Source organism: Nelumbo nucifera, chromosome 1 (genome assembly GCF_055504915.1).
Source record: "Nelumbo nucifera cultivar China Antique chromosome 1, China Antique-T2T, whole genome shotgun sequence".
NCBI lineage: Eukaryota > Viridiplantae > Streptophyta > Magnoliopsida > Proteales > Nelumbonaceae > Nelumbo > Nelumbo nucifera.
In genome coordinates, this window is record NC_142649.1 from 61,161,884 (window position 1) to 61,185,387 (window position 23,504).

At 41.4% G+C, this 23,504-nt stretch overlaps 1 protein-coding gene across 2 annotated transcripts in view; it reads right to left on the reverse strand.

Moving 5' to 3' along the window:
• LOC104594356 (uncharacterized) overlaps positions 1-21,945 on the reverse strand; it is a 31,490-nt gene extending 9,545 nt beyond the window's left edge. The window contains exons 1-2 of one of the 2 annotated variants that reach the window (XM_088893106.1): positions 21,303-21,945; positions 20,818-21,213 (exon numbers count right to left, since the gene is read on the reverse strand). In XM_088893106.1, the coding sequence (XP_088749232.1) occupies positions 20,818-21,213; positions 21,303-21,579 (673 nt within the window). In that variant the 5' untranslated portion in view covers positions 21,580-21,945. The remainder of the gene's footprint in view (positions 1-20,817; positions 21,214-21,302) is intronic. The other variant, XM_010254619.3, reaches the window with a different exon arrangement.
• Between the last annotated feature and the right edge of the window lie 1,559 nt (positions 21,946-23,504).

Here is a 23,504-nt window from a genome sequence, read left to right on the forward strand (position 1 = left end):
GAATACAATCACATCCAAATGGAAAGAAATGTTACATTTTAATATAGAGATTCCATTAATAACTTGAACAGGACAGAAAATAGCATACAGCACTGTAGAAGGAAATTTCAAGGTTTTCTTCAATTTTCTCAATGATGGTGATGCAAGGATTATTTGGGTTTGAGGTAGTCACTTATACATCATGCATGAAAGCGTCTGTACGGTCAACCACAAAACATGTCACTCAAATGAAACACTGCCCACACATCAAGCAGTAATACACATCATTTTTTGAAACCACCTGCACTTGTCCAATTTTATAACTTTTTTTTTTTTTGATCAATAACACTTTCATTAATTCATCAGTAGAAAATTTACAAGTGGAAGACAAACACACTTATCTTCCAAGAGTCACAAAGAACTTCAAGAAAGGAAAGAAGAAAATATAAAGATACAAGGACACTAACATTACAACTTAGCCCAAAACAAGGAATCCCTTTCTGCCCCTTGTTTTGCTAAACCGTCAGCTAGGGAATTAGCAGATCTCTTAATCCAACATGTCTTAACTTCCATCTCCCGCACCAGCCATTTGAATTTCCTCTTCTCATTGTTATACTTCCAAAGATCATTTTGTTCTTTGGTCAGCCACCCTATCACCACCTCTGAATCCCCTCCAATTATAAGTTTCTTGATGTTCAATTCCTTAGCTTTCCGGGCTCCTTCCATAACTGCACATATCTCAGCTCTAAGGGAGTCACCCACTCCAATTGGGCCTGAGAACAAAGCAGAGATGACCCCATTTTCATCTCTAAAAACACCCCCGATCCCTGATTGTCCCGGGTTTCCCCTACTGCATCCATCAAAGTTTAATTTCAAGAATCCACTAGGTGGGGGGGTCCAAGCACTCATTACTGACTTGGTCTGCGTGCAACTTGCAATTTCACCCCACTTTCTCAACATGTCATCCACAGTGTAATCTGTGAATATTTCCAGAGATTTCAGCCACTGTACTGCCCTAAACTGTATGATAGACCTCAAATCTGTTATCCCTCTCTGAGTTTCTGAGAATATCCTGGAGTTCCTTTCTTCCCACAGTGTCCAACATACTGCAGCCCTTAGTCCTCTCCACATTGTCCTTCCCCTTTTTAACCGCCACCTGAAGGAGGGGGCAAAAAGACCCTGCATGTCTGATGGGGGATTCCAGCTGCATCCAAACAAGGAGAAAGCCCAAACCCACAACGACCTCGCGAAGTGGCACGACACCATTAGGTGAAAACCAGTCTCCCCGCCTGCTTTGCACAGAACACACCACTGAGGTGACAAGCAAGTATTGGGTCTCTTCTTTTGGAGTAGATCACCAATGTTGATTCTTTCCAGATAGGCTTCCCAACAAAAACTACCAACCCTAGGAGGTATAGCTCTGCACCAAACCTCACCAACAGGAAAAAGGGACAGGGTAAGACTGGTGGACTGACTTAAGACTTTGAAGAAAGAACCACAAGAGAAAATGCCATTGGAGTTAGGTGTCCAAATTCTAGAATCCGCCCTAGTGGGGTCTAAGACAACGTTATCAAGAATTGCAAGAAGGCTCGAAATACAGTCGAAGTCTGAATCCCTCAAATCCCTTCTTAGACCCAAGTTCCACCCAATCCCAGAAGTGGAAGAGGATGGGGTGGTGAAAGACGAGATCGACTCATTTTTCAAATCAGAAAGAGCGTACAAAGACGGAAACTGATCCTTTAGAGGGGCGCTCCCCACTCAGGTTTGTTCCCAAAATTTTATGGAATTACCGGAATTCAAGTCATACCTGATATTAGGAATGAAAAAAGGTAGCAAGTCATGAATGGCTTTCCAAGGAGAATTGCTTGTGATCCTAGCTCTGATTCCAGCGTCCCATCCGTTGTGCTCCAGCCCATGAATACTTGCCACTATTCTAGCCCATAGCTTCTCCTTCTCCAAAGGAAACCTCCACAACCACTTCCCCAGCAGAGTCATATTCCTTCTCCTAATACTCCCAAGCCCCAAACCACCACACGACTTACTCCTGCACACTATTTCCCAGCTAACTCTATGATCCCTCTTCTCTTCTCTCGGCTCCCACAGGAAATCTCTCATTAACTTCTCTAATCTGTTAGCAATCTTCACAGGGATTTTAAACACCGACATGAAGAAAATGGGTAAGTTAGCAAGCGTGGCCTTAATTAATGTAATTCTCCCGCCAAGAGAGAGGTAATTCTTTTTCCAAGATACCAATCTTTTTTCAAACCTTTCCATCACCGGGTTCCAGAAGCTCTCTCTCTTGGGATTATCACCTAATGGTAATCCTAAATAGTTCAGAGGCCACCCCGTGACTTCACACCCCAGCACTTCAGCACTCTCCCTGATCTCTCCCTCCTCCAAATTCACCCCCACTACACAGATTTTCCCAAGGTTAACCTTCAAGTTGGATAGTTGCTCAAACAGTTGTATCACCGACTTTAAATTCCTGATAAACCTCACATTACCACCTTCACAAAACAGAATCGTGTCATCAGCAAACTGTAAATGTGTGAGGGGGGTTTCCATCCTCCCAACCCTCCAGCCTCTAATGAGCCCCCTAGAATCTGCTCTGTGAATCAATTTCCCCAAAACCTCCGCAATTAAAATGAACAAGAAAGGAGAAAGGGGGTCTCCTTGTCTTATACCCCTACTGGCTGGAAAGAAATCTACCACTGTCCCATTCACTAGCACTGAATAATGACAATTCCGGACACAGCCCATGATCCACTTACACCATCTAGCCCCAAACCCGAATTTGGTTAAAACTTTCCTCAAGAACTCCCAGTCCACCAAGTCCAGCTTACAGACCACTCCCTTCTTCTTATTCCTCTTAAAGTTCTCCACACTCTCATTAGCAGTTAAAATCTGGTCTGTAATTTGTCTTCCACTCACAAAAGCTCCTTGATAGTGTTCAATGATATCCGGAATTACCTTCTTCAGCCTCAAAGACAACACTTTTGCAATGATCTTGTACAAGCTATTCACCAAACTTATTGGCCTAAAATCCTTCGGGTGGGATGCATCTTTCTTTTTGGGAATTAAGGCTATAAATGTAGAATTCACACCCGGATTGACAATTCCTCTCCTAAAAAACTCCTCAAACACCCGCAAGAGATCATCTTTCAAAATATCCCAACAATCCTGATAAAAAGCCAATGTAAACCCATCCGGCCCTAGAGCTTTTGTTTTATCCATAGAAAACACAGCCTCCTTGATCTCTTCTATATTAAAGCTTCTTTCCATCCTTCTCCTGTTCTCCACCCCTACATCTGGCCAATCCAAACCTTCTACCCACACCCATCTACTCACAGGCCTTCTTAGAATAGATTTGAAATGCTCCACACAAGCCCTAGCAATCTCCTCTTGCTGTACTAACTCAACTCCATCTACTACCAGCTTGGAGATAAAGTTCTTCCTTCTCCTGCCATCTGCTAGAGAGTGGAAATACCTAGTGTTTCTATCTCCCTCTTGCAACCATTTACACCGAGATTTTTGCCTCCAGCTAATTTCCTCCTTGTGCAGGCAATCCTCTAACTGTCTTCTCAATTCTCTCCTGAGGTCATTGTCTTCCTCTCCAAATTCTCCCCTTTCCTCTTTAAAGTCAAGGCTTTCAATCTTCTTCATCAAATCTCCCTTTCTTTCTTATGTCCTCCCGAACTCCATCAAGTTCCACTCCTTAATTCTTGCTTTCAAGAATTGTAGTTTCTTATGGAATTTTATCCCCTCCCACTCCACCGACGGGTTACACTCATGCCACCACTCCCTCACTTTGTTAGTAAACCCTGGATGCAGTAACCACATATTTTCAAATCTAAAGGGGGTAGGACCTCCACACCTTCTTTCCTCCTTGCATAACACTATGGGCCAGTGATCCGAGGTCACCCTTGGGAGAGCTCTAGCATCCAAGGTTCCCCAATGTTCTTCCCAATCTAAAGAGAATAGGAATCTATCCAGCTTAGAGCAAATGGGTCTAGATTGGAGATTTGACCATGTAAATGCCTTATGCGCTAGGGGAATCTCTTTAAGCTCAAAGGCATCCACAAGACTGTTAAACTTCCTCATGCTTTTTGTCACCCTCTGGTTAATCTTATTTGACTCTTCCGAGAACCTTATCACATTGAAGTCCCCACCCATGCACCAAGGCCCATCCCACAACCCTCTAACATCAGCCAGTTCCTCCCATAGCTCCTTTCTCTCTCTGTAATCATTCGGTCCGTAAACATTTGTTAGCACCCACATATAATCATCCTCTTGCTACTTAAACTTCATGGAAACCGAGTACTTTCCGATCAACTCCTCCATCCCTTCAACCACATCCCTCTTCCACATTGTTACAATCCCCCCAGAAGCACCCCACGATGGAGCCGCCACCCAGCTAATCCCCCTGGCTTTCCATACACTCCTTGCCCATTTGTCACTAAACTCCATTCTCTTAGACTCTTGCAACAGCACAATGTCTGGGTCATACCGTCTTATTACCTCTTTTATTGTTGCTCTCTTCTTCGCACTCCCAATTCCCCTCACATTCCAACTAAGAATCTTCATTCCGCTTCTTTTACAAACCCCTTGCCACCTACCCGCTACTTTCCCCCTTTCCTTCTATCTCCTTTTACCTCGAGCTTCTTGTCTCCTTCTACATCTCTCTTTAGTCTCTCTACTTCACTCAACCTCCTCTTCTTTGTTATGATCTGCATCTTCCTCTTCTGTAAACTTTCTTTCAACTCGTTCAAATCCTCCAGCCTACAGCCCAACTTCCCTACAAATTCTGCTATCGTGTCTTCTCTCACCGATTCCGCCACCCCTACCCTTCCTACAGAATCCCCTTCATCTCTGTCCACCTACCTTTCCTTCCTCTCCTCTATTCCCACCTCAGTTCTTTCCTCTCCAACCTTCCTCCCCTTACTGTTACCTCCCTCCTTCCTTGCTTTCTCCCCGTAAACCTCTCCATCTCTACCCTCATTCCTGTCCCTCCTCTCTTCCTTCCTCCCCTTCCCTCCATTTCAGCTGCCCTTCCACATCCTTAAACACTCTTTCAATGATTTCCCACACTTGTCCACTTCTATACCTTTCTTCCCGCACCTTCCCACAATCCTTCCTTCCCCTCTCCCCCTCCTCCGAGAGCCCGCCTACTAGCTCGGCTGCATATTCATGGGCTACAAGACATGGTACAGGAACGGAATCTGGAACCAAAGACACAGGAGACACATTAGTAGCACAAACCGAAATCACATGGTTACCTGGGACTGAAGGACAAGCTAGAATAGGACTGCTCCCGGCCTCCTTGTTCCGAAGTTTGGTAAATAATTATCTTCCTGAGTTGGTTGGGAAGTACTTCTGTCCTTTGGTCAACCTAGTGATCTCTCCACTCTACCCCTGGGTCACCCCTAGAAAGCATATTCCTGCTCTGCTTCCGGTTCTCCCGGTTTTCCCCTTCTGATAAACCTTGCGCACTCTGTGGTCTTGGGAATGAGATGATCCGATTGCAGTCTTCACCCTGGAATAATCTTGCAATATTCCACCCTTCCATATCACCTCCAGCACAGCTGCCTTCATCATTTACACTGCCCACGCTAGAGCCATCGACAGAAAGGTCCTCCGGTTCACCACCCTTCAAACTTCTCTTTCTTCTCTTCAGTTCTTCCCCTAGTGAAACTTAGCTCCGGCCTCTCTAAGAAGCCTCGCACGGGGCTAAGCTCCTTCAAACTGCGTCGGGAGACCCACTGTAACGCCCTCTTCTTTCCTGGTTTCCGACGCTGCGCATTCCCCCTTTTTGGCTCACGGTTGGGGACGATGATAGACCGAAACCGAAGTCTATCTTAGTCGAAACCCCCGTCACGTGTTTCTTTAGTGGCTCACGCGCCTTATAAACAATCTGGGTCGGGCCCGCTGGCCTGTTTGGGCCTTTAAGAATAACCTTTGCAGCCCACATGGGCTTTTGCTTTGGCCCATTTGTAAGCACCCGCGAGCTCACGTGACTTTTAAGAAGGTCACGCGCGTCCAGCCCCGACCCCGATTTGGTTCTAACAGGTTTAAGTTCAAATCTTCCTTGGCCCAGCCCCTTTTCCCTGTTCAGAACAGTCTTGGCGCCAGTTACAACCTGTGCAAAGGACCTGCCACCCTCCACACTGCTCGCTTCTTCCACACATGAAAATCCCACCCCCTGCCTACTACCCTTTTGTTTCTCCAGCAAATGTTTTTCCATTTTAGTGAAAGTGCTTTTCTTGTTTGAATCCTCCAACCCTTTCTTGCCACGCAGCTCTTCTTCTTCAACCTTCTCATCTCCCTCCATACGAGCCTCTTTCCAGAGCATCGATTCAGTGGATGAAGCCAGCCACACTGAGTAGCACTGCCTCTCGACTAGCACCTCTATCTTCCGAGGTATCTCCTCAGATTTTACTCCATTCAATAAAATGGAAGCTGAACGAAGGTCTCCCCAAAAGGCCCCTCCTAGTGATCCTCCACACATCAAAGCAATGGCTTCAGCAGTTTCTTGCTTCTACAAATGAAAGGGAAGACCTAGCAGACGCACCACCACTCCATCTTCAACAAAGAAATCTTTGGAGTTTGAACCCGGACACCATCTTGAAACTGTGAAATTTCCAAGCTTAGCTTGGATGTTTAAAGCCTCAACTTCTACTCTGTTCTCAAGCAAATCCAGCAAAGCCTTGTTCTTCTCAAAGGATGTTAAAATAAATGTGCTCTTCAACTTTAACCTTGCTGTTAACAGATCTGCAACTTTCCTCCAGTCAAGAATGGGAGCTGAAGCTTCAACTATCAATTTACTTTCCCAATCCCCTCTCTGTATGTTTACTCCCATTCTGTAATTACCTGCCCCAGCTAACACTAAAGGAGTCTCTTGCTTAGTCTTGTTCACCAAACTACTAGACCTGCTTATCTTCCTTTTTACTAATGCTTCTCTTTTTACACTCATACGTTTCAGCAGTTCACATAAGGCGTCAAGAACTGCCTTCCCGCCCTGACTCTTCCTTCCTACAGAAAGCAGATTGATCTGCTTTCTACCCTTGCCAAAAAATTCTGTCAAGGAGATGAAATAACCTTTAAGGTTTCTCTTACACTCTACAACAACCCTTCTTCCAGATTCTGAGAAAAGCTCTTTCTAACTATTTTGCTTGCCTTTGTTACTTGCACCTTCCACAAACTCCTTGAGCCCTTCAATTACCCCCAGTCCTTCTAACAGCACCATCCCTCTCTTTGATTCCCTGATCTTCAAGCTCAGCTGACCATTTAATCTCTGCTCCTCAAATAGGAGTTCCTTAGATTCAATCTTCAAAACTTTTTTCCAACGGCCTACCTCCACGAATTCTCCCATCTCAGCTCCTCCCCCCCTCCCCCTCTCCCCCTCTCCCCCTCTCCCCCTCTCACCAACTCAGACAATGGCACCAGATGAAAACACAGTTCCTCTCCCTCTCACCCTCTCACCCTCTCAGCAACCTTCTCTTTGCTTCACCCTCTCACCATCTCAGACAATGGCACCAGATGAAAACACAGTTCCTCTCCCATCTCAGCTCCTCCCCCTCTCCCCCTCTCACCCTCTCACCAACTCAGACAATGGCACCAGATGAAAACACAGTTCCTCTCCCTCTCACCCTCTCACCCTCTCAGAAACCTTCTCTTTGCTTCACCCTCTCACCCTCTCACCCTCTCCCGTCAATCCTTACTTTGCAAAAGCCATTTTCCAAATACCAGTTGGTTTTGTGTCTGTCAATTTTTGATTTTCAAATGATCAATGTTCCTAATAAATTTCTTGTTTCTCACCCTTACAGAGAATGCTACGAGTAGGAATTTCTTGTCCAATTTTATAACTTTTGAAGGTGGTATGAACAATAGGACCCAGATCTGTATTCAAAAATTTTCACAAAGTACATAACTTTCAAAATACTACAAGATCAGACATATATTGTTGAATGACATTTTTTCTTACAAAATGTTGTATTTGAGAAGGAATTTAAATTATACAGAGAGCGCATAGGAGAGTTCTATTACCCAATTCGCAAGTTAGTAATGATGGGATTAAAGTGAGAGAAAAGAAACTAAAAACTAAGAAACTGTTTTCTTTTTTTAAGAATGAAGTATTAACAATAAGATTAAGAAGTTTAAATAAGAAATAGCAATAAATGAAGAGAGGAAATAATCAACTCACATAAATACACATATATTCTTTTATCTCAGTAAAAAGGATCACTTGAGGTGGTAGGTAGTATTCATGGCCGCTCAGAAAACGGATGGGATGATAGAGTATCATGGCGGGCAACCTTGGCAACACTTTGGAAAGCTATTCATGGCACTCTTCTCATTTCCTCAGTTTTATCAGGTATGGTGTTTGCAATGGTAACTCAGTCCTATTTTGGGAGGATACTTGGGTGGGAGGGGTTCCATTGAAGGACCTTTTCCCTTCTTTGTTCTCTGTTTCTAGGTACAAAAAGCATGTTGTGTCAAAGTCTTTTTTTCATTATGAATAACCCATTAACTCCAAACTGGGACTTTGGGTTTCGTAGAGGTTTAAGGGAAGAGGAAATCGTCTCTCACAAATCTCACAAGTCTACTTGATACAGTATGTTTGGACCCTTCTGAACATGACACTCGGATTTGGACACCCCAGCGGAGTGGATCCTTTTCAAGCGCTTCTTTTTTTAAATCCATTACTCAGTCTAACCCCAACCAGCCTTTCCCTTTTAAGGAAATTTGGTGCAGGCCTGTTCCCCCTAAGATTATGGCTTTTTGCTGGGAAGTGTATTATAGGAAAATAAACACCTTTGACATTCTACAAAAGAGAAGACCTTTTCTCTGCCTCTCACCTTCCTGGTGTATTCTTTGCAGGTCACATGGTGAGGACTGTAACCATATACTAATATCTTGTTCATTTACTGCAGAGTTATGGGAGTGGCTCTTCTCATTGTTTGGGTGCAGGTTGGTTAGGCCAGCAGATGAGTTTTTTCTTTGATCCTGCTTTCTTCCCTTGGCGGTACAGAAGAGGAAGAATTATGTGGAGGTGTGCAAGAGCAGTGCTGATGTGGTCTGTGTAGGAAGAAAGGAATGCCAGAATTCTCCAAGAGAAGGAGAGAAGCCCAGAAGAGATGGAATGCATTCTATATAGGGTGATCTTATGGCTAAAATCACTGGATTTATTCCATCAATTCTCATTCAATGATGTGTGGAGGAATTGGTTAGCAGTGGCTAATTGCTCATCCAAAAAAACTAAAGTGAGCATGGCTTGGGAACCCCCTCCTGAAAGATTCTTGAAGCTGAATTTCGATGGGCACAGATCCTGGTCCGTCAGGGGTGGGAGGGGTACTGAGGAATGAGAGTGGGAATGTGGTCCTTATTTTCTCAGGACCCATAGGAGTTGGAAACTCTACTAGAGCGGAACTTGCTGCCGCTATCCAGGGAGTACAATTAGCAGTGCAGATAGGTGTGGAACAGATGATAATAGAAGGGGACTCCAAGGTAGTAGTGGGCTGGCTACAAAATCCGGAATCTGCTGTGTGGTGTTTTAAGAATGAAATTAAAAAGTTCAACTGCCTAATAAGAAGCTTGACTGTAAGAATACAATGGGTGGAGAGGTCAGCAAACTCTATGGCTGATGGTCTTGCAAAGAAAGGGGTAAATAGGGAAAGTTTGTATTGGGCTCAATTGTAGACTGAATCTGTTTTCTATCTTTTGTCTTTATTCCTACTGGTAGGAGAGGACGCAGCTCGTGCCTCCCCAAAGGAAACTTGCAACTGAACTAGTTTTTATTAATGAAATTGATCCTTTTTAATTATCAAAAAAAAAAAAAAAACAGTTACAAACTTCTCCCAAAACATGTTAAATAATGATGTACAGAATTAGTATTCAGGGCCCCTCAAAGTTAGCTAGCTTTGGCTAGGCACCACTTTCAGCTTTTTGCAAGTTCCTTAGGGGATTAAGACCCAAAACATTTGAATTCTGCTCGTCACCCTTGTTTTGCTAGTTAATCAATTATGTAGTTGGCTGATCTCAGTATCCACCTGTAATTTGTCAGCCCCAATGCCAACAAATATTTTTAAGGCATAATCAAGGGAATTGGTAAGCACGTCTTTATAAATTAAATGTTCAAAAGTCAAAACAATGATGATGAAGACCAATAATCATCATCTGCCTTATTTCAACTTCGCTGTATTGTTTCCCGAGTAGATAATGTTGAACTACCGACTACCGAGATCAGTGTTTTAAAAGCACAATGGGCCAAGTGGTGGGATCTGCTCCTCACACAAGGCGCCTCACAGGCACATCCCACCGTGCATTGGCAACATCTCCCATAAATAATAACACATAAGTACAGGAGATGTTCTCAATGCACAGTGGGATGTGCCTGTGAGGTCGGGGTGAGGCACCATGTGTGAGGAGCAGATCTGGTCTCCGCAAGGTGAGATGCACGCCTTTCTGAAGCAAGGCGCAAAAATACAAAAAAAAATGCTAAAAATTCAAAAACAATGTCAGAAAATACAAAAAATGCCAAAAAAAATTTAAAAATCAAAACAAAATATTAAAGATAATATTAATAAAAAATATAAACTTAAATTTTAAAAATAAATGTTTTAAAAACCTATTATCTAAAATTAAAATACATAAACATAAGATCTAAAGCGTATTCAAATGAAAATTTAAAAATAAAAGCAAACATATAAAGCATTTTTTTCACCAGTAACATATAAAGTATTTTCAAGCATGTAAAACCCACAATCTCTTTTTTTCCTCAATTGCATTAAATCAAGTAGCTAATGTGATGTAAAACATATTGCATTCTTGATTCTACGAGTCCCCTCGAGGCGAGCCCGAAAAAATCCATGCTAGGGTCTTAAATTCTTATTTCTCACATAAAAAATAATGATTTTATAACTTTAATTGCCTTTTAAGAAGATATTTTATTGGAATGAATGAAGGAACAACATTAGCAAATAGAAGGTTCTCGGAGGGGCGTGGTCGGGGGTTCGGGGCAACCCAGCCTTTAGGCTTAAAAAAAAAAAGCAAAAAGTGCAGAATTTTAAAAAGGCGCATGCCTGGGCTAAGGCGCAAGGTGCATACCTAGGCACACCAGGCGTGCGCCATTTGAAAGGGGTGTGCCTAGGACATGGGCAAGGCACATGACTAAAATGTGCCTCAACTGTGCGCCTAGGCGCACCTTTTAAATCACTGACCGAGATACATTTGAATCAAGAAGAAAGAGTAGTGATCACTCACTAAAATTTGCTAACAACAAATTATCATCTCTTATGAGGATCAAGGGATAGAAAGGGTTAAAAACTTGTTTCTTCAAGATGCTCTGGAAGCTCATCTGAAAATAAACCTAGATAAACTTAGCACTGCAAGAGTGAATTTTGAAAGGTGGCAGATCACAAGACTTTGCAGAAAGTTTAAGTCATAATACCTCTCAATGGATGATAAATCATCGAGTCCATGCTTAGAAGTAATCCTCCCTCAAGCTACTATAAAAGCTCATCTTAAAATAAACCTTGATAAAAGTAGAATTGAAGGGGTGAATTTGGAAGAGTGCAAATAACAAGACTTCCTAGGAAGTTTAGGTTTCAGTACCTCTCAATGGTTGATGAATCATTGGGTCCCCTACTTAGAAGTAATCCTCTCCGATCATGTGGTTTTTGGTAATTCTATGTTACAAGTTGAAAAGACTAGAAGAGTGGGGCAGACTAAAAACGGACATGGATGGAAATAATGTGACACTGAACAGAATGGGATGGCAAAATAGGATTCATGTAGCTGCCCCATATTCTCTTAGATGATGTTGATGATGATTGTAGACATAGTCTATAAGAAATTTATAGCACGAAAGAAAGGTCACCATTACATTGATTAAGTTAACTTTGTGAAAATTGTTTGTGTTTTTACTCAATCTTAAAAACTCCAATTTATTGGTAGGGAAATGAACAAAGACAATTACAAAAGGCTTTCTTAAGGTGACAAATACCAATAGGTCTTTTCTAGTTCTCAAGCCACTCCAAGAGAGTTCAGCTGAGAGAGAGAGAGAGAGAGAGAGAGAGGGAGAGTGGGGGAGGGAGGGACCGAGGGAGGGAGGAGGGTGGGAGAGGGAAAATTCAAAGTTCCAATTCAATTCCCACCATTTCACCATGGCTTACAATAGTAGATCATACTTAATCATTGGAATAACTGACTTGAGTAACGTGGCATCCTAGCACAAAGAAACTTGATGGGAGGCATTAAATGTGTGGTACTCCTGGAGGCATGTTGTGTCATCCTAGCCCCTCATTCTTGGACCTAGGCTACAGTCATTCGGGTCTTGGGCTGTAAGTAGACTTGGGTCCCAATAAACACCCCCCCCCCACCTACGACTCAAGGTTGACATGGGGAAATTGCTTTTGTAGATTAAAATAGTTCTCCTATGTAGCATCTTCAGGAGGTAAGTTTGTCCATGAGACCAAGGCTTGCTTGATAACCTTCCAGCCCACTTTTAGCCACCATAGTTCTAGTATTTTGTGAGGGTCCACAATCAATTCTCCATCTGTTAAAAATTGTGGAAGGACTGGGCTTACTAAAGTAGAAGAGACAAGGCAAGGCTTCAGTTATGACACATGGAAGATAGGGTGCAATTGTAGTTGGGCGTTGGGCTAACTTTAAGCCCCCAAGCCCACTCTCTCCTCCAATTTGAATGGGCCAAAGTACTCAGGAGAGAGCTTCTGCCACGCTCACTAGGCCAAGGAAGATTGGTAGTAAGGCTGTAGCATTAAGTAGACTAGGTCCCCGATCTTGTACTTTGACTCACGATGCTTTTTATCATAATAGGCATGCATCTATTGTTGGGCCTTCAATAAGTGGGCCTTGAGAGACTTCAGAACTTTGTTGTTGGAATGATTTGTTAGTTGTTTCTGCTGTTATAGTCTTTTATGCTATTAGTCTTAGGGTGCTGTCAGCTTGTTTACTGTTTTTTATTAGGGTGTGCCACCGGGAGCAAGCATGTAATTTTCCCTCTTTTATTTTTATCTCATTAATATAAAAATAGAAAGCTGGGTGCCGCAAGCTAGAAGTTTTGGCTCCCAAACAGCCATTCTCTCTTCTCCTTTTCTGCTCTTCCTCTTCTCTCCCTTCTTCTCTCTTATTCTTCCTTTCTTCTCTTCTTCCTAGAAGAAAGCATGGTATCAGTCTACTTCTGGGCAATAGGGGTACTCTTTTCTCTCAGAAGTCAGAAATTACATCTCTTCTCGTCAGTTTTTTTATTTCTTGAACTGTGCGGTGCAAGATCCCTATCGGACTGGTCAGAATTCTCAGATTGTGATTTCTCTGGGTTCTTCCTTGGTCGTAACATGGTATCAGAGTGTACTTCTGGGCAATAGAAGTACTGTTTTCTCTCAGAAGTCAGAAATTACATCTCTTCTTGTCAGTTTTTTTTTATTTCGAACTGTGGTGCAAGATCCCTATCAGACTGGTCAGAATTCTCAGATTGTGATTTCTCTGGGTTCTTCCTTGGTCGTAACACCAAGGAAACCCTAGTTGGTGACAGCCGATGCTGTGAAGGCTGTGTTCTTGTTATGTTCACCTTCATACAGGTGCTGTATAGGGGGTTGTGTGCTCCCTCGTGACAGGTATGTGCTGTCCTCTTTGTGTGTGGCTTGTGTGGCCAATGGTCATTGAAGACTGATTTTTTGGGTCTGTTAGTTACTGGTAGTGGTCTTTCAGCAGTGGTGTCCCATTCTAGGAGGCAGATTGGTGTGTGTTTTGTGCCTTACGTGCGTGTTGGGTAGTAGAAATAGGGCGGAGACTTATTTCTGTGTACATCAGTGGTTCTTTTTGAACTGTAGAACCTGTCTAACATGGCAACTGATGATTCAGCTTCGTCTAGGATTACATCAACACGTGGTATAGTTGGTATGAATGCTGAGAATATGTTTTTTCCAATGCCAATCACCCCTTTGAATGGTTTGAACTATCTAGAGTGAGCTAAAGGTGTAAAACTATAAGTTACAGCTAGGGGAAAAGCTGGATACGTAAATGGGAGAGTAAAAGAACATAAAGGGGGGACAGCTGGACATGATAGGTGGGATCAGGAGAACAGTATGGTGATGTCTTGGCTACTTGCAGCTATGGAACCAAGTGTAAAGAAGAATTTTATATGGGCAGAGACTGCAAATGAGATATGGGAACAAAATAAAACTACCTACTCTGAGCAAAGACACTATGCTAAGATTTATCAGTTACAGGCTGAATCCTCAACCTGTAAACAAGGTGACCGCAGTTTGTCAACATATTATTCATCTCTTACCTCTATTTGGAAGGAGTTGGATCACTATCAGACTATAGAATGGAAGAATGATGATGATGCCAAAGCTTATAAGATGTTGGTATCTCAACAATAGGTCTTTGCTTTCTTGTTGGGATTGAATCTTACTATGAGCCTCTAAGAGTTCAGATTTTGGGAAGTCATGAATTGCCTTCAGTCCAAGAGGTGTATGCCTTGGTCCAATCTGAGGAAAGTAGACGGAGTCTAATAGTTGCAAATGAAGGGGAGCAGCAGATTGCATTAGCTGCAACAGGTGGTACTAATGTAGGAAAGAAAAGTGATCCCAAGAAAACTGATGACAAGGACAAGTTGTGGTGTACTCACTGCCGGCATTCAAGACATACTCGTGACACATGCTGGGTGCTCTTTGGGAAACCGAAGTGGATTGTGAAAAAGGAAGAGCAAGGTAGGGTGCAGGATCAAAAGAAGTACAATGCAGCAAATGTGGCAGCTCAAAATTCTTAGTCTACTGGTAACCTTGATGCAAAACAGGAACAGTCCATGAGTTCTGACCCTAAGGAGGATATTATGAACTCATTTCAAAATTATTTGGAACTGTATGGTAGGGCTCTGTGTCAGATGGACAACTTGGTTACTGGTACTCCTACTTCATTTGCATCTACATCAGGTAATGCGGCCTATGCCTTCCATATTTCCACTGTCGTTGATTCCCCTTGGATTATTGATTTGAGGACCTCGAACCACATGATTGGTAAGCCAAATCTTTTCCAGTCTTATAGCTAGTTCTTTGGGAGAGATAAGGTGAGGCTTGTAGATGGATCATTCTCATCCATTGCAAGCCAGGGATCAATATCTCTTCCCTATGGCCTAAACCTTAATAATGTGTTACATGTACCTAAACTTCTTATCAATTTGCTTTCAATTAGTAGTATCACAAATTCTTCAAATTGTAGTGTAACCATTTTTCCCGGTTCATGTATTTTTAGGATCTAACTTATTGGAGAAAGATTGGTAGAAGAAGCTTAGTAGATGGTCTCTATACTCTCGACAACAAGTCTGGTTTCTCGGTATCATCTTCAATTGGGTCATCTTCAGAGTCACACAGTCAGTTGGGTTAGTCCAATAAGAGTCAAGTTTTTTTGTGGCATAATCGTCTAGGTCATGTGTCCTTTGAAATATTAAAGTGTTTATTTCCATTTTTATTTCAGTCATGTTCGGTGTCAGATTTTTAGGGTCAAACATGTCAATTAAGCAAACAATGTAGAACAACTTTTCATTCAAGTAATAAAAGAGCAAATTTCCCTTTCCATATTGTGCATTCTGATGTCTGGGGGCCTACTACTATAACTTCAGAGGATGGATATAAATACTTTATGACATTGATTGATGAATTTTCCCGTTATACATGGATATTTCCTATGCGTACTAGAGACAAAGTCCCAAAGATTATAAGGGACTTCCAAAGGATGGTGTTCATACAATTTCATGTTGAGATTCAGATCTTTCAATTAGATACGCGAAAGAATATTTCCATTGTGAGCTTCATGAATTTTTTGCATCCCATGGATCCCTTCACAGGAGTTCATGTGCAAGAACACCACAACAAAAATGGTGTTGCTGAAAAAAAGAAAAGACATCGTCTTGAAGTAGCACAAGGGATGATGTTACATATGAATGAGTCAAAACGTTTCTGGGTAGATGTTATACTTGTTGTTGCATATGTCATCAATCGCATGCCCTCTAGAGTATTGAACTACATGTCTCCCCATCAGTTGTTGTTTCCTCAATCCCCTTTGTTTTCCATCCCTATGAGGGTATTTGGTTGCCATGCCTTTGTTCATGATTTATCTCCTCGGGGTAAGTTGGACCCTCAGTCTATTCCATGTATCTTCTTTGGGTATCCCTCCTCTCAAAAGGGGTACCGGTGTTTTGATCTTGTTGGTCATAAGTACTTTGTTGTCTCCATGGATGTTTCCTTCTTCGAGTCTAAACCGTTCTACCCAACTTCTCCTTAGGGGGAGAATAGTACAAAGGAGGAAAAGCTGGTTCGCCCAAGTTTTTCTTCCCTCTATTCCGGATCCAACTCCATTTTGTGTCTTCCTACGTACACACCGTAGAGACCAATAGTGTTCTAAAGATGTAGAGCTACCGGATGCTGAGCAACCAACGCCATCAAACTCTCAAGAGGTAAGTCCAAATGAGCCAAGCACACTTGTCCCTGTTGATTCCCCTATTCCCATTTCGGTTGTGAATGATCTTGACATCCCGATTGCTCATAGAGAGGGAGTCGGATCGTGTAGTACCAAACACCCTATTACCCACTATGTATTTTATGACCATATTTCCCCCACTCACCAGGCATTCTTATCTACACGATAGTGGATCTTCCAAAGAATCACACTTGGAAGTTAGTGGATCTTCCAAAAGAGAAAGAACATGTGGGGTGTAAGTGGGTGTTTACAGTGAAACACAAGGCTGATGGAACGGTAGAAAGATACAAAGCAAGGCTGGCAGCAAAAGGGTATACTCAAGTTTATGGTATTGATTATGATGAGACATTTTCCCCTGTAGCGAAGATGAATTCAATTCGGGTTTGTTATCATTGGTTGCAAATCTTGATTGGGAATTGCATCAACTTGATGTAAAAAATGCTTTCTTAAATGGTGATTTGGAGGAGGAGGTTTTGTATGGTTCAGCCACCAGGCTTCTGCGCCAAAGGAAGTGAGAATAAGGTGTTCAAGTTGAGAAAGTCTCTCTATGGCTTAAAACAATCTCCTAGAGCATGGTTCAGTAGATTTCATATGGAAATTCAACAGGTAGGATTCAAACAATGTCAGTCTAATCACACTCTCTTTGTTAAGAGGTGTCAGGAACAAGTTGCAGTGTTGATAGTGTATGTGGATGATATCATCATTACAAGGAACTGGAGCTCTGAAACACAAAGGTTGAAGGAGTTCTTGGCTTCCCAATTTGAGGTGAAGGATCTGGGTCCCCTAAAGTACTTTCTTGGAATTGAGGTTGCCCGCTCAAAAAGGGGTATCTTCATCTCTCAGAGGAAGTACATCCTAGTTCTGCTACAAGACATAGGCAAGCTAGGTGCAAAACCAACAGACACCCCTATGGATGTTAATCATAAATTGGGTGATCGTGATGGTGAGCCTCTAAAAGATGTAAAACAATTTCAAAGACTAATGGGAAGATTGCTTTACTTGTCCATGACACACCCGGACATAGCTTATCCAGTTGGTGTTCCAAGGAGCAGTTGGCCGATGTTCTCAAAAAGGGACTGCAATACTTGCGACATAATGAGCTATGTGACAAGTTGGGCATGATAGATATATTCAGCCTAACTTGAGGGGGAGTATTGTTAGAATGATTTGTTAGTTGTTTCTATTGTCAGTTTTTTATGTTGTTAGTCTTAGGGTGTTGTCAGCTTGTTTACCGTTTTTTGTTATTGTTTTTATTAGGGTGTGCTACCAAGGGCAAGCATGTAATTTTTCCTCTTTTATTTTTCTCATTAATATATAGAAAGCTGAGTGCCGCCAGCTAGAAGTTTTGGCTCCCAAACAGCCATTCTCTCTTCTCCTCCTCTCTTCTTCCTTTCTTCTCTTCTTCCTAGAAGAAAACAAACTTTATCTTTGTTGGTGAGCTACTGAGCTGCTTGTTAACTTTTGCTACTGCTGATGACCCCTTTTCCTAGTGCAAAATGGGGGACAGATCCCACCAATACAGGATTTTGAAGGGTGTTATGTCCGTAGACACATGGTATGTGGCGTCACAACAATACTCGATCCATGACAACCATTTGATCCACTAGTTGGGTTGCTATCCTGCAAAGCATCTCAAATAAGTTTCCAAACAACAGTTCACATGTTCAACACTTCTGTTTGTTCGTCAAATTGCAAATATTGACATAATTGGGTCCCTTTGACTCAAAAAAAAAAAAAAAACCCTTAACTCAGAACCAGCTCAAAAAAGTAATGGGTATGGAGCTTGGTTATCTCTTGAGCAAAGACATGGGCCACCTAAGCTGCAATGCAAGGATGAATAAGGACAATGAAGCGAGCAAACTAGATCATTCAGTCCACCACCACCAAAAGTACAGAATTCCCCAAAGATTTGGAAAGCCAATAACGAAGTCCATTGAGATTCCATCCCAAAACATACTTGGGAATTGGAAGTGTGATGTAGGTCCAGCTCAATTCTAGTCCTTAAGAGAATGTTGAATGGTCTTCTTTGATCAGAAATTTATGGCTGTTGATGGCTGTAATGGCTTCTTGAAGAAGAAGAAGAAGAAGAAAGAGAATAGGGAGAGAAAGAAGAGAGAAAATACCCGGAATCACTCAAGGGTGCCTAGAATCACTCTAGGGTATGGGAATCACTCACCATGATTAGCATAACTTGAAAAAAAAATCAATAAGTTTCATTGCTCTTTATGTAAAAAGTCCATACATATTTATAGACTCTAAACTCATAATAATACTAGGAGTCAAACTGTTAGACTCAATAGTCCTAGGACTCAAACTAAACCACCATTATCTTCTTTCAATTCAAAGAATTCTCAACAACTCTAATCCTACTTATGCAATGACTCTGAAATTTTAACATAAACAAACTACAAATAGACAAGTTAGACCCTATCATTGGACCCCCCCCCACACACACACACAGAAAATTTGTAAAATGGCAAAAATATCCCTATTGTCCAAAAATACAGAAATACATAAAACTTCACAAAATTCCAATTTTGACTATTCCTCTCCTGCATCAAAGTGACTGCAATAATCCTGCACAGAGCTTGCACTGTGTACTTTTACTGTGGGCACAGGGTGCATGCTGCCACCAACTCAACCCTTTTTTTAATCATTCTCCAGTAGTAGTGTGAAGCCAATTGTCAGAAAGTTCAAAGTACCCCCCCAAATGCCCTCCAATTACTGATTCATAGAGTAGTTTGAGTAGTTATTTGTGGAAGGTTGACTTAGATACCATGACTAGTCAACCTTTGTAGAATAGGTTCCACTACTAGATAGCCAAGTACAGATGTGGGGTTTTATTGCCACTAAAGTCATATCTGGCCTAGCTCTGAGCCATGGAGGGCCTATTCTTTTGGGGCTTTGAGACATGTAAATGGGCCAACTCTTCAGCATGTGAAAGAGCATCAGCTACAGCATTTGATTGGCTTAGCTTATATTTGATAGAAAAACTGTAACCTAACAATTTGGAAGCCCACTTTGTTACTCTAGACCAAAGATCCATTAGTCCAATAAATGCTTCAGACTCCTTTGATCCATGCATATTGTAAACCAGTGGCCCAACCAGTAGGCCTACCACTTTTGGATGAATAGTACCACTTCCATCTAGTTCTTCTCAAATGTCAACTTCAGTTGGGCCTAAGCTGAGAGGGCCTTGTTGAAGTATGCTATTGGTTGGCCCCCTAGAGCATGATAACCACTCCAATGCCTGAATGCCCTACCTCAAGGCATCACATTCTACTACAAACTCCTTGGAGAAATCCAACAAGGATAATCTCTCCCATTTGAAGGAATCCTTAACCAATTGAGTTAGCAGAGCTGCTGGACTTTCATACCCCTTGATGAACCAGTGATAGTATCCAGTTAACCCAAGTAAACCTCTTAGGGCCTTAGCTGTCATGGCCAAGCCCAATTGGCCATACTCCTATTTTGTCCAGACCAGTCATCACTTTACTACCTGAAATGATGTGCCCTAGGTAATGGACCTAGGTTTGGATAAAATGCAATTGGATGACTTAGTAAACGGTTAGTGTTTTTGCAAGATGTCTAAAGCGGTTCTAAGATGCCCCAGGTGTGAAATCCAGTCCGGGATGTGGTCGAGAATATTGCCAAAGAAGACCAATATATATCAATGAATGAATGGCCAAAAATATGTCATTCATCAAGCTCCGAAAAGTGGATAGATCATTTGGCTTAACAAAGAACTTATAATGTGTGTGCTAGTGTGCACACATGAAAACATAATTTTTGGGGTAAGATTCAACACTATATGCCCTAAATCGGGTGTAACATATTGGCAAGCCCCCAATACCTCAAATATGAGGCCTTTGGGGCTTTGACCAAATTTATAGGGCAGTCAGGCCTAAGACCAACCCAGAGAAGTAATTTTGAGAAAATTTATAAAAAAAAAAGCAAAAAAGCCTTGTGTGTGGTCGAAACACCCAATACCACACCATCTGGCGTATCAGGATGTATCCGATATTTTGAACCATAGTAAGGATTTGCTGATAATAAAAGTATCGATATTTGATTCCTGGTGAAATGGTTCTATGGATCCATAATTTACTTCAATAAACTCTAACAAATTGTAATTAAGGGATTCGTGGTTTCCAAGCTAATGGGACAGGAACGAGCCTGATATGAAGATTGTTCGTTGCATTCGCATAAGAATTCTCAAATAGATGATGTCACTAAAGGTTGCAAAATTTTATGCAGGTAGGGATGAAATGAGAATTCAGTTTATACAGCAAGCAACACACTGATTATAAAACAAAGAGAGAAGTGAATATTTATATGTACCCGGGAGGAGCTTATCCCAGCTGAGCATGTCCTCGAGAATCTCCTCGCACTCCTTTGTATCCTTGAGGTACCCTTTCTCAGTAGCTTCCTTAATCATCTCGTCCCATTTGCGGTCGTCCATGTTAAAGTATTCGTCCTTTACCATCCTCTTCTCGACAATCTGCCTCGCATTATACAGATTGTCAATCTCCTCGTCAGTGTCATACAGCTCCTCAAAGTCCGATTCGAACTCTTTATCTTTAACATCATCAAGGGGTTTCTGCCTAAGCTCTTCTATCAACTCGTCGTCGGTCTCCTCGTGCTTCCCATGTAACCTTCTCGCAAGGATTGCTTCCATGATCGACGGGAGAGCCTCTTCATCCCCCTTTAAGTACCTCTCAATCCGATCACGGAACTCTGCATAAATTGCAAATGATCCGGTCGAAAACAAAAAGTCAGGAAAAATTTTAACTATAGAACAAATTACTTCAGTTTCTTATACCAACCCTTGTTGCCGACGTCTTTGACATCAATGGAGATCTCCTTCTTCGGTGGCTCATCGATGTCTTTCTTCTGTGGCTCTGCTAAGTTGGTCTCAGGAGCAGGAGGATTTTCGTTGGATGAATCAGAAGAAAAAAGTCTGAGCGGGAGAGTGGAAGAGATAGGGTTTGGAAGGGCTGCAGTGAGAGGGAGAGTGGACGAAATAGGGTTTGGTCTGCAAGTCGGAGCGGAGAGGAGATGGCGAGCGCATAAAGATGCGCATTTTAGCATAGACAGTCTCATGGCTTACGGGGGTTATGGCTTAGCATAGACAGTCTTACTATTGGCTTGCTCGGGATAGCCCAACAACGGAGAATGGAGAATGAATGAAGAAGAGACAGTGAGAGTCTGAGAGACAATCGACGATGAACAGTGAGCTGCTCAGTTGCAGAAGATCGAGAATTCAAAAACCCCTTTCGTTTTTGCCTTTTTTCGAATGGAGAAGAGATGGAGAGAGACGGTGAGTCTGGAGAGAAACGATGAAACTTGAGAACGAAAGAGAAGAGATGGTAGTGAGTCTGTGACTAGTGAACTACTCAGTTGCAGAAGGCCAAAAACCCCTTTCGTTTTTGGTCATCTGGGATGGTCACTCGGCAGGGTATTTTGAATGAAACCCTACCGAAATTACCATTTTATGCATATGCTAATTTGAATATTAGTATATCTGTACATGTATATATTAGTAGGGGTTTGTTAAAGAAAAATTAAAACAATAGAAATACATAACAGTGTAATTCATATTTTAATTTTTTAAATAATTAATAATTATTTATATTTTATTTAATATTTTTAATATTTTTTATAATATAAATACAAACAATAAAAATTATTTTTAGTTAAGGTTGTTCATTAAACCTATGAAACTGATCTATTCAACCCATGGCCAAATTTATAGTATTTTTGATGATTTTGGTTTAATAATTTTCCAATCCAACCAAGTTAAATCAGTTTTGATTTTACGATTTGTAAGCTGATCAAAATCAAACCCACCCAATTTGGCCAACCAATGTCATGTCATATGCAATTCTCTTATTTGCTATCTTCAACCGAATAAAAAGGCAAATCGAATCGGTTTGGTTTGGTTTGAGTATATATTTCATACCAGTTCGATTTAGTTAGATCAAATGGTTAGACGAAAATATCAATTAGGTATTCGGTTGAACAAACCGATCGAATGTATGCCCTTTAATCCCATTAGCCCAAAAAACTCATTGGAAAATTCACCGATGACATTAGACGATGACTGAGAGTATAACTTGTAAAAAATGATGAGAAAATGGGAAAAAATCTACACTAAATGAAGCCAAAGACAATGGCAAGAAAATTGAATGTGGGAAAAAATCTATTTTATTATTTTATAATATATAAAATATAAAATATATATAATATACATAAAATATATAGAAATCTATGTATACCGGTCGGTTCAGTTTCAATCAATTCGGTTTTTTAGTTTTTTTTTCTCAGCCCTAGTTGGGACTGAAAGTCCGAGAATGACAAAACAAATTAAAAACACGTACTTTGTATTTGGAATTGAAAAAGACATCGGTGATTGAGAATCCAATCGACCAAAATCCGATAGAGATGGTAATCAGTCCAAAACCGATCAAGGCTAATTATGAACGTTCTAACCAACCACTTGCCTACTACCAAAGCAAATACAATTAGCCAAAAGGGATCGAAACACTCTCCCCTGTTTTGGTCTGTTCAAGTTTAAAAACGGCAATTTGAGAAAGAAATTGTAATGAACAATGCAAATACAGCACATTGCCTACCTCTTAAAGCGAGTATAATACAAAGCAAGTAGATGCAGTAAAAAATGTTGGATTCAAATAACACAGATGAATTGTTGGAATGAGAAAGAGAGAGAGGAAAATAAATGTTGGAATGAAAAAAAATAAAGTTGTTCGTATTGCTTGAATGGAAAAGAAGAGAGGAAAATCTAAAACCTCTTAGAATCCTAGAAACCCACATTCTCCAAAACTCTATTTCCATATATGCGCATTCAAAAAATCCAATTTATATGAATTAGGTGATTCCCGCTCCTATCCATGATCATGATATAAACCTTCCATAAAAAAAAAACATATTTATTCTAATATTAACGTGTGAGGTGGAATGAAAGGAGAGAGACTGATGATTCATTAGTTTAAGAGTGGTGGGATATA